Here is a 12,780-nt window from a genome sequence, read left to right as displayed (position 1 = left end):
TAAGTCAGAAAAGAATAAGGCAAAGAAGAAAGTCAACAAAATCCACAAACTCATGAACAGCAAAAATGGTATAATCTGAAACACTAGAATTGTGTCATCTCTGATATTTAGAAGATGTTTTCTGAGGGAAAAAAAAAGGATAAATGGATATGAGTACATTATAGGTACTGAAATGCCTACAATAAGGATCTCCCCATACTTTAAAAAATAAGAAAAAGAAAAAAGAAATTTTAATTTGATCCTTTTGTTCCCTTAAGATATCATTCTGGTTTTTTTTTCTTCTTCCTTTTATAGCCACAACCCTACGTCACCCCTCTTTTCAAGAAATTGTCTTTAAGAAAAATTAGAAACTCCTTTATTTTCAAGAATCAAACCTCTTCACAAGCTAGCTTCAGCTTATATTTCTAGGTTATTTATATATTATTAGTCCTCATATACTTTCTATTTCAGTCAACTTATCTCCTCTACATATCGCTATACCTTTGTATAGGCTTCCTGCCCCCACTGACATATCTGAAATTTTCTCCTCTCCTCATCCCTTAGAACCAACAATTCTCTTCAAAGTTCAACCCAAGTGGTACCTTATTCAAGAAGCCGTTCTAGATTCCCCAATTTATTTGTGCCCCTTTTAGTAACTATATTTTTCTATTCTAAATCTTCTATATTCACTAAATTGTGGACATGCTATAAGCCTCTAGTATAATGTAAACTCCATGATGGCAGCAACTGTCTCATTTTGGGATTTGTACCAACAAAACATTTTATATAATGTCCAATATATAGTTGCTTTGTAAATGTTTACTGAATGGTTGAATTGATTGCTCTGAGTTATACAGGATATAAATATAAGTTGCTCTAAAATGATTATGATAAAACCATAAATAATGAATTTTTAAATATTAGTTTAAAAAAAGACTAATTTTGAGGGTCCATTTGGGGTACAATATTACAAAAGAAATGGTTTGATATAATATTTAGAAACAGATTACAAATTTGGAGAGATTACTGGTCTGACTCAGGATTATATTTATCTTTTCTGTTTTTAACACATGTTAAATAATATATGTAGCTGCTTTGTTTTTTTAATCCCTAAAATAAGTTTTTGGTGCAGGGCACAAGTGTTCTCACTCCCTTGCCTTGGTTCACTCACCTTTATTTTGGGGAAAATATGAATATGTTTATCATTGCATACAGAATAACTTAAAGTATATTGATTTAAACTAGAACCTCTCAATCCAAAAAAAGAAAAGCCACAATGGAATTTTCTTGGTCAGTGTAGAGGCATCCTTAAATCAAGCAATTTCATTAATGGAAAGAATAGTGGATTTAGAAAGAAGACATTATATGTCTTCTTTGGAGGCAACAACATTTATTAAATGCCTAATATGGACTGGGCACTGTCCTAAATGCAGGGGACAGGAAGAAAAGCAAAAAAAAAAAAAAAAAAAAAAATGCCATATACTCAATGATCTCATAATCTAATGTGTGAAATAATTTAATATCACTGAATCTTAGTTTCTTTATCTTAAAAATGTAGATAATATGGGGCAGCTAGGTGGTACAGTGGATAGAACACCAGCCCTGAAATCAGGAGGAACTGATTTCAAATCTGGTCTCATATACTTAATACTTCCTGGCTGTGTGACCCTGGGCAAGTTACTTAACCCCAATTGCCTCAGCCAAAAAAAAGTAAATAATACTACCTGAGATATAACACATCACAGAGTTGTTATAAGGATCAAATGATATAATATATGTTAAATGCTTTACAAAATTTTCAGTGCTATGTAAATATTAACTAGTATTATTATTATAGATATAAATTAGATACTAAGTTCAAATATGAATGTTTCTTGATAAACCATCTTAGAACACAATTAGTAAAACTTCACAAACTATATCATTTTCAAGTAAATTCCTTAGTACTTAATACATATGGTCTTGAAAAAAAGTAGAATGGTAATTCTATTTAAGTAACATAAGGTCATCTCAACTTAAAAAAAGTATTTAATGATTTAAAGATTACCACTTAATGGAAACCAAAATAATGTATACTAGTCACTTACTACAGACAGATACAACTCTAATAAACTCTAGTATAAATTTTTAGCTTATCTCAAAATTCCTTTCTGAAGACTTTTCAAAGTTATAGCAAAGTCTTACCATAATCAGTAACTGATTTTGGTGCACGTTGTTCTGTTTCTGTATTGCGCTTCTTGTTCTTGGATTTCCAAGCATGATAGACCTTTAGTCTTCTATGAAACTCTTCTCGACAAGCTGCCAATAGTTCAATATCTACCAAGAAAGACAACATAGCAAAGAGAAAAAAATAATTCCATTATATGAACAGACAATTTTCAGATGATGAAATTGAAACTATTACCACTCACATGAAAGAGTGTTCCAAATCACTATTGATCAGAGAAATGCAAATTAAGACAACTCTGAGATATCACTACACACCTGTCAGATTGGCTAAGATGACAGGAAAAAATAATGATGAATGTTGGAGGGGATGTGGGAAAACGGGGACACTGATGCATTGTTGGTGGAGTTGTGAACGAATCCAACCATTCTGGAGAGCAATCTGGAATTATGCCCAAAAAGTTATCAAACTGTGCATACCCTTTGATCCAGCAGTGTTTCTAGTGGGCTTATACCCCAAAGAGATACTAAAAAAGGGAAAGGGACCTGAATGTGCCAAAATGTTTGTAGCAGCCCTGTTTGTAGTGGCTAGAAACTGGAAAATGAATGGATGCCCAACAATTGGAGAATGGCTGGGTAAATTGTGGTATATGAATGTTATGGAATATTATTGCTTTGTAAGGAATGACCAGCAGGATGAATACAGAGAGGCTTGGAGAGACCTACATGGACTGATGCTAAGTGAGATGAGCAGAACCAGGAGATCATTATACACTTCGACAATGATATTGTATGAGGATGTATTCTGATGGAAGTGGATTTCTATGACAAAGAGACCTGAGTTTCAATGGATAAATGATGGACAGAAACAGCTACACCCAAAGAAGGAACACTGGGAAACGAATGTGAACTATTTGCATTTTTGATTTTCTTCCCGAGTTATTTTTACCTTCTGAATCCAATTCTCCCTGTGCAACAGGAGAACTGTTCGGTTCTGCACACATATATTGTATCTAGGATATACTGCAACATATTTAACATATATAGGACTGCTTGCCATCTTGGGGGAGGGGGGTGGAGGGAGGGAGGGGAAAAAACAAAACATAAGCGAGTGCAAGGGATAATGTTGTAAAAAATTACCCTGGCATGGATTCTGTCAATATAAAGTTATTATTAAATAAAATAAAATTTAAATTAAAAATAATAATAATAATAATAATTCCATTTTTTCACAGTATAATTCTAAAGCAGAAATGCAGAATTGTGTAGTGAAGACAGTCAGGAAGAACTCAGTTCCAGTACAACTTCTGAAACACATTGGCCATATGCCCCTGAACAAGTCCCACAAGTCAAGGCCCCAGGCAACTTTCTAAAACTTTAAATTGCAAAGCAGCTGCTAAACTCCTAGTAGAGGAAATTCTTTACCAGAGCATTCCCTGCACAGATGAAATCATAAATATGGCCCCAAAATTTCTGAAGCACAGAAAAATGGTCAAAGAGAAACTTAAAACAGCTATACATTCAAGGATAAGTTAAATAATAATTAAGTGTATTATTTCATTGTGCTAAAATATCAGCAGTGATATTTAACTAGGTTCAGTCTAATGACATTCAACTTTACAATCACAACTCAATAATAACTAATAGAAAAAAATCAGACACAGTAAGTACTTTAAGGTTTGCAAAGTCTTAGATTTACACTATCAAATTTGATTCTTTGGCTATATTTTGCACACCATTTTAATCAATTAACTTGAATGATTACACAGACAATATGCTTATCAATTTGAAAAATGACATAAATTAGCAGTATAGTGGAAAACAGACATGGAATCCAAAAAGATCTTAATAAGCTGAAAGTGATGCGGTTAGTGGCAGTACAGATAGTTGTGGGAACCCCCTCTGGTCACCACAGGTCCAATGTGAAAATAATTTATAAACCAGAAAAGTTTGAATGGCAAAATGGAAGTTTATTTTGTTGGCACTGAGAAGCCAGCTTTGCTAGGAAGATTGATTTTCTCAGTGGCAAGGTCTTGGCAGAAAAATAACAAGAAGTTTTCACTGAGAAGGTGGTCTCTTCACAGTGGGCAGCAGTACTGGTAGGCAGATATGCTGAGAGGAGAGGTCCCTTTGCTGTGGGTGTGGTTCCTTTCTTTCTGATTCCCAGCCCCTCCTAGTTGATGTAATTATCAATCAAGGACCTTTTGATTCACAAATCCCGGTCCCTTTGAATTCCAATAGAAGATCCTGACCTCTCCCAGCCCCATCCGGATCTGAGCCAACCTGGCACTACACCCACAGGTCCTTCTAGCTAAATCTCCCATTATAAAAGAGCCAAGCTGGGACCCCTTCTTTGCAGAGGTTCCAAACATGCTAGCTTTACACTTGGCATGCCAGGACCCTCTGTCCACTGGAACTCTGTGTCCGGTGCCCTTCTTGTCTCTACCTTTAATTATTTCCTTAACTATACTTTAACCTTATTTCCAAACCCCATAATAAATCTCTTTTATCAATCTAGCTTTTCAGGCCAACAAATGCTTTTATTGGGAACCCTCGCTGCCACTAGACCTCAACTAAACCCTAATTTCATTTAGGTACCCCATATCTAGACTTCATCACCTTGGCATGGCATATTTCCTACTTCGGAATTCTGCAAAGAAATGAGTTTTAAATTGCCTTTTTTATAAGAGATCTGAGACTGGGGTTTCAATTGAATGAGATTTTTTCAATGGTGTCAGTGCCTAAATTTCCAGTTAAATGAGACCACTTAAGTTCGAGTTAATTAAGAATGATCCTGGACTAATTTTCAACTTAATAGAAGGTCACCACCAAGATAATTTACCTTGATTCCCTGAGGCAGGTCTCTCCCAAAAGTCTCTCTGAGTTTCTCAGAGTTTACCCCAAAAGTCAAGAAGGAGAGTTTCAGGGTTCACCCCCATCAAAAGGACAGGCCAAGAAGATGGAATTTACAGGGATAAATGTAAAGTCCTGCCCTTAGGTTCAAAAAATAAATACACAAGGATTGAAGTCAGGAGGAAGTGGTTCAAATAAAAAATTCTGGGGATTTTGGAAAACTATAAGTTCAATATGAATCAACAGACATGGCAAGGTAAGAAAGAAACATGTTATTTGTTTATTATTCAATTTAATCAAGTAAGCATTTAATATGCTCTTATTATGTATCAATCACTTTGGATACACATGAAAGGTAAAGTACTTGTTTAGAGATTTTAAAATGAGGAAAACATGAATCATTTTGTATTCTACTGAAGCTAAACACAATATAGACCCAATTTCTAAAGGTGACTACCTAATAGGATATGAAATCCATATTCAAAAATAACTATCAGGAAAATAGTTGAAGAAAAAAAAGAGTTCCCTTTAAGTGGGGAGATAAGGGGAGGGATAGAAGAAAGAGGATCAAGAAAAGCTTCTTAAATGGGGCAGGCCTTAAATAGAGCTTAGAATGAAGGGTGCAATTTCTATAGGTAGAAAGGAAAAAGAAGAGTCCATTGCAGATATGGAGAAATGGTGGCAACATCAACAATGAATCAAAAGTAAATGGTCAAAGGATATGAACAGACAATTCTCAGTTGAAGAAATTGAAACTTTCTAGCCATATGAAAAGATGCTCCAAGTCATTATTAATCAGAAAAATGCAAATTAAGACAACTCTGAGATACCACTACACACCTGTCAGATTGGCTAGAATGACAGGGAAAGATAATGTGGAATGTTGGAGGGGATGTGGGAAAACAGGGACACTGATACATTGTTGGTGGAATTGTGAACACATCTAGCCATTTTGGAGAGTAATTTGGAACTATGCTCAAAAAGTTATCAAACTGTGCATACCCTTTGATCCAGCAGTGTTTCTACTGGGCTTATATCCCAAAGAGATACTAAAGAAAAGAAAGGAACCTGTATGTGCCAAAATGTTTGTGGCAGCCCTGTTTGTAGTGGCTAGCAGCTGGAAGATGAATGGATGCCCATCAATTGGTGAATGTAAGAAATGACCAGCAGGATGAATACAGAGAGGATTGGCGAGACTTACATGAACTGATGCTAAGTGAAATGAGCAGAACTAGAAGATGATTATATACTTCAACAACGATACTGTTTGAGGATGTATTCTGATGGAAGTGGATTTCTTCGACAAAGAGACCTAACTCAATTTCAATTGATCAAGAATGGAAAGAAGCAGCTACACCTAAAGAAAGAACACTGGGAAATGAATGTAAACTGCTTGCATTTTTGTTTTTCTTCTCAGGTTATTTTTACCTTCTGAATCCAATTCTTCCTGTGCAACAAGAGAACTGTTCAGTGCTGCACACATATATTGTACCTAGGATACACTGTGACATATTTAACTTGTATAGGACTGCTTGCCACCTGGGGGAGAGGGTGAAGGGAGGGAGGGAAAAAGTCAGACCAGAAATGAGTGCAATGGATAATGTTGTAAAGAAATTATCCAGGCATGGGCTCTGTCAATAAAAAGTTATTAAAAAAAAAAAAAAAACCTAAGGAATGAAGAGTACTCAAATTTGGCTGAAATGGAGAAAACATAAAGAGGAAAAGAATATGGATGAAGGTTAGAAAGTTAGGATGAAGCCAGAACATGAAGAAGCTTAAATTAGGAGTTTACATAGGCAGTGAGTACAAAAAGACAGCATTAGGAAGCAGAATAGGGAAATAAACTGGAGGACAAAATAATTAGAAAGAGATAAACCAATAAAGAAGTTATTTTGGGAGGAAAATGTTAAATTTAATTTTGAACATGATAAATTTGAGTTGCCACAGGACAGCCAAGATGATGGAAATACAGGAGTAAAGCTCTAAGGAAAGATTATGACATATAAATTTAGGAGTTATCTTTAATCAAGATGAAATTTAAGTCTATATGAATGGATAAGACTGCTAAGAGAGAATATATACAGAAAAAAAATTGATAAAATCAAGGAGAGAATTTTCAGGATAACCAGTATTATATGGTAGAATAAAAAAGACAAAAAATGAATCTAAAGAAGAAATAATTGAGTGGTAGGGGAAAACCAAGAGCATGTAATATAATGAAACCATTCTGAATCCCCCATTATCCCTTAAAGAGGATCTCTATATATCTTGCCTGTATATAGTCTAATAATCTCCTATAAGCTGTTGCTTCCTTGTGAACAGAGATTGATTTTTTTTTTTGTCTTTATTTGTATCTTCAAAGATCCTCAAAGTTTAGCAAAGTATTTGGCACATATTGGGAGTTTAAAATGCTTGTTCCCTTACTGACCTAAGAAAAAACAAAAGCATTGACATTGAATGTTTCTTGGAAGGAAAAGTGGCAAAAAAACTTTCATGTAAAAGTGCTAACCTTTTTTTTTTTCCAGATTGAAAGTAAAGATTGAAATACATGAGCAAGCAACTATCATAATCAACATTATCAGATTTATCAGATCAGATATCTCTTATTTAACATGATATTCCAGTGAAACCACATTTCTCTAATTCTCTTCCTTATTGACATGGGCTAAGGAAAAAGGAGTTATTTTATAATTTTTTCTTGCAAACTACTTTAGGAGAAAGATTAATAGAAAGAACAATTTATGCTGATTCACACAAAAAGATTTTTTCACTGAAAATTTCAAAGAACACATATATGTATGTGTATATTCCTTTTTTGTACAAACTTACCACAAGAAGTATTGATTGTATCACGGAGTTCTGCATATTTCCATTTACTAAGATCATATTTCTTTGATCCAGCAGCTGCTTTAGTAGCCTGGACTGCAGGACCTCTGTAATCATATTTTTATATGTTAGAAAAAGAAATTTTGTCTATAACAGCAAAAAAGTGAGTATTAATTAATGCCTTTCATATAGTAAGTGATACATAAATGTTAGTTAGCAAAAAAGTGAGTATTAATTAATGCCTTTCATATAGTAGGTGATACATAAATGTTAGTTATATTATTGTTGTTATTATAACAATCACTATTATTAGAAAAATAAGAAAAACTTATAATATGTAATCACTTCTGTTTCTTAGAAAGATTAGATTCAGGAATTATTGACAATTGTTAATAGATATAAGTTAAATTCTTTCAAATACATCATTATATTGTTTCAGCAAACCTTAGTGAATAAAAATTAAAATGCCTTTTTGGAAGTTAAGAGTCTATAAGTCTGGCAAGAGGCATGGACTGGAAATTTAAAGACTTGGGTTCAAAATTTTGAACACAGTTATAAGTACTCTGTGTACTCATTATGAAGTAACAGCCTCTTTCAGTTTCAAACAATAATATTCATAAATCATTGGGTTGCTCTGAAGATATGGTCTGTAAACTATGAACTATTATGTTAACTGTGAATTTAATATTATAATATAAGTTTTCACAGGGAACATGTTTTATGAAATCATTATAAAAGAATAGGTTGTATTTACAAACCATCACATATCTAACATTGGGTAAAGCAACCACTGGAAAATGAAAATTATTGAGCTTTCATTCAAGGTACAATTTATAGATGATTCAAATTTGATAAATGAAATGATGTAAATGTCACAATAAGTTAAATATAAGATCGACTTTTGATACAAATTATACTAATTAACTAACTTCATCTTTGCAATTATATACATATGTATTTCATTGCATAAATTTTAAATTGACAATTAAAATGCTATTGGCTTATCTTTAGATAAATATGATGGGCCAGAGCCTGCCACGTAAGAAAGCTACTTCCTTTGGTTGGGAAAGTAGATTCAAGAGATGGAGCAGTAAGTATTTTAAAGCAATTGACATTAAAAAAATTCCTAAGGTATTGAAGTAAATAAGTTGACCATTTCTCAGGATGCCCAATTTAAAAACATGGAATAGGTTAGTCACGTGACAAGCTCTGGCCTCATAAATCAAAAAAATAAAATTTGATAAGTTGATTTCATTGAGCTAATCGTTATGTGAGGAGTTTTACTACACCAACCTAGCCAAAAGTTCTGACATTTCTTTGGCCATTTGTTCTCTAGAAAAAATCATTAACATAACAAAATTACAACAATTACAAAATAACAAAACAATATATTTAAATATACAATACAATATGTTTTAAATACTTTTTAATTCCAAAAGTACCATGCTGTATGCTATTTTAATTTTAACAGTTTAAACAAGTTTACCGATTTCATTTTTCCATGAAATCAAACATTAGTTTTCATTCTTTCTAGAGGGATAGAAGCACTTAAACATTGCTGTCATATGACTCAACAACACATAGCAAAAGTTCTATTCAAAATTCCTTAAAGTAAGTACAGCACTTCTTATAACTATTATAAAATACAACCATATACATTTTTCTATATAAATATCTTTTAGATGAAATTCTATCTCTGCTTTTGAATATTAGATTACATAGTTTGTACAGATCTTTCTTCAAAATGGAAGCTCTAACAGAGACAAGGTATCAACATGTATGTGGATTATATACTTTGCCTACTGAACTTTTAATGCTTAATATTAAATAGCCAGAACATAAATATTGACATATATTACAATATGGAGTTTCAAATAAAAGTCAGCTTTTTGATGAAAATATTGTATTTTTAAATAAAGCTCACTAAAGAGAATCTAATAAGTACTATCTATAAAAAAAATGAATAATTCTAACCTTGCAAGAATATTTAAAAGACTAAGGATTAAAAACATTCTTTTAAATGTGTTCTTTGGATGATTAATAACTTGTACTGATAAGATCACAGATCCACAGAAGTATAAAAGTAAACTGTGTCTTTACTACAGAGATTAATTTCTTCCCAATTTTTGGTATAGTATTCAACTTTGAGGGAAAAAAAAGGATGAGAATTTAGATCACTTGTTTATTTTCTATTTTCTTGCCCCTGAACAGTTCTTTCTTTCAGTTTCTATACTTCATATTTACTATATGAACTCATATATTCAAGAAATAAGTCTAAATTTCTTTCATATATATGTATGTATATATATATATATTTATATACATGTTCTTTGTGTTACTAATATGTGTTACTAATATAACCATAACCTCAGATGTAACATCCACATAAACCTCAGATGTAAATAATTTTATTTACCTAAGGAAACAGTTTGCAAGTTAAACAATGTTAATTGTAGCTTTTGGTTTTTAAAACTGATGTCCACATTCAAAATTAATCATTCCTTCAAAATTTAACTTAAGAAATCTAAAAATCATTTCTTTTTAATAACTAATTTTGGGGGGGACACAAGTACAGTTTGTTATTTAACTATTATAAGTTAAGAGATTCAACCTTTATACTGTAACTCAAAAAAACAGAATGTCTCTTTTGTTCCACTCCTCCTGTAATAAATAAAGCTACCATGAGGTGGTTGTAGAAACCCATCCAAATAGTTTCAAAAAAAAATTATAAATTTTAAAGCAAGAACATTTTTATCAAAGCAAATTCCAATAACTTAGATAAATAAAATAAGAATTAAACAAAACCACAAAAAGCAAAAGGAAATATCTAAATAAACAATGCCTCATCAAGAAAATTTTCTGTGCCTTTTCTAATTCCCAAATCTTATATAAGGTTTTGTTATTTTTTTTTCTTTTTAGAATATATTGCTTCTCACTTTGTATCTTATAGTCCACAACAGATTTTTTTCTAAACTTCTATTTTCCTTAATCTGATTAAATTTACTAAATTTCAACTTCTTTTATTATTTATCTACCTTATAGATGGAAATATTCAGATGACAATTACCAGATGCCCACGTGAATAGTAATTTAGTAAATGCAGTGAGAAAACTTTTCCGTGATATTGACCTCTCAAATCATATTCCTACTCCACCAATCCTGGTTTGAGATATTGTTCAACTATTTCATCATGAGGATCAGACCTAACTTTTCCTCCATCCTCCATAAAAACTATTCACTGATTTATTCTATTAATAAAGCTGATCATTTGAAAACTCAGTAACAGCAATAAGAGTTTAATTTGTTTCCTATTTTTAATATTAAAATCCACATATACCAATTAGCAGATAGCTTATAAAGGAAACAAATTTTAAGTAAATAAGGCTAGTTCTACCTTTTGGTCTTAAAATAACTGATGTCAATATTCAGAATAAAAGTATCTTCTTATTTTAGAATTTGGAGAAAATATGCTCAACCTTTTAAAATAACTTGTTTAATATTTAAATAACCATCATTAGACAGAATTTAATTTCCACATGGTAGGAAAGTATATGCAACAAACTGAAGAATCATGCTTGCTGGTAACAGATGTTCTTTCCTTCTTTTAGATATATTCTCTTCATACACATAATCAGAATTTTTCACTTAGATTTTAGACATAAAAATTAATTCACACTCAAATGGAAACAGTGGAATTCATAGTTTGGGACATTTTCATGACTGAAAATATATTTGTGTATGTATGGGTATATGTGCATATTTTGAAATGACTAATGAAAAATGATATGATTATAATAACCTGACTTTGATCCTTTTGCCAATGGGAGGATTTCCATAAGAAAATATGTATTCATTAATATAGTAAAATCAGCTTCAAAGATTTAGCTTCAGACTACCATTAGCATATACCATATACAGTCTGAGTTCTCATATATTAAAAAACTGACCTTTAATAATTTAAAACTGATGTTTTTTAATTAAATTAGCATGAAAATCCATTTCAATTTAAGAGGAAAGTTATTGCTTCTATGAAAATTATTAAAGCCTTACAAAGCCAAACTTTAGAAATTAACATTAAGAAGGACTATCCTTTAAGAAGAGCAAGAAGGTCTAAGCTATATTAATTAAGCAGCACATTTTTTTATCAATATGGCAAAGAAAAGAAAGATAGAAGAATGAAAAATTTTTATTTCAAAGTAAAATTATGTTTTTGCTTCAGTTATGCACCTGGTCCTTCTAGTGTCAAAAGTGAAAATCATATGGTCATTTACTTTAATTCATAAGTTATCAAAATGTTTTTATTTTTGTAAATTTAAAATTTTTAATTCAAACTATTAAAATTAGTATATTTCATCTCCTATTTTATTCTATTAGCTTCATTTCATATAAAGACTAATGTAAATTCCCCTGTATTTATTCATTCATTTCAAATCTTCAAAATGCTAACATAATCAGAAAAAAATAAATTAAGAAAACTTTATTCAATGGAATGAGAGATAAAAAAAGCTTCATCTATACTGATAAATTTATATTTTGCTACAAAATGGCATTCTGTTCTATTACAATATAGTTTAATTATTTTAAGCAAATTGATTTTTATTCTTCAGAAACATAAATTTAATTAATTTAATTCTACACTTTAAAGATATCAGTATGTGGACAAATAATATAAGTTAATGAATAGGAACCCAATCTATAAAAATGATATTTTTCTTTCAGAGATATACAAATACATTTAAAAATGTATTCTTCAAGAGGTATAGTATATCATCATATTATGCATTTTACTGTATTGATTTATTTCAATAGCTCTTAAGGATTATTTTAGCTATTCCATAACTATTCAAAATTATGGAAAGCATTCAGTCAAGGACATGATTAAATCAAAATAGTGTATAATTAGGCATTAAATTGTGCAGTACTGAATATATTTGCTATAGGGTTCGATTAGGACTA

The 12,780-nt window shown here is 31.4% G+C and overlaps 1 protein-coding gene across 4 annotated transcripts in view; it reads right to left on the bottom strand.

Moving 5' to 3' along the window:
* Nucleotides 1-12,780, bottom strand: part of MYO6 (myosin VI) — a 123,464-nt gene that overhangs the window by 14,813 nt on the left and 95,871 nt on the right. For 2 of the 4 annotated variants that reach the window (XM_051997289.1, XM_051997290.1), the window contains exons 28-30: nucleotides 9,118-9,156; nucleotides 7,828-7,931; nucleotides 2,164-2,295 (exon numbers count right to left, since the gene is read on the bottom strand). In XM_051997289.1, coding sequence (XP_051853249.1) covers nucleotides 2,164-2,295; nucleotides 7,828-7,931; nucleotides 9,118-9,156 — 275 coding nt within the window. The remainder of the gene's footprint in view (nucleotides 1-2,163; nucleotides 2,296-7,827; nucleotides 7,932-9,117; nucleotides 9,157-12,780) is intronic. The other 2 variants (XM_051997291.1, XM_051997292.1) reach the window with 1 other exon arrangement.

Source organism: Antechinus flavipes, chromosome 4 (assembly GCF_016432865.1).
Source record: "Antechinus flavipes isolate AdamAnt ecotype Samford, QLD, Australia chromosome 4, AdamAnt_v2, whole genome shotgun sequence".
NCBI classification, from domain to species: domain Eukaryota; kingdom Metazoa; phylum Chordata; class Mammalia; order Dasyuromorphia; family Dasyuridae; genus Antechinus; species Antechinus flavipes.
This window is presented reverse-complemented; position numbering and strand designations above follow the sequence as displayed.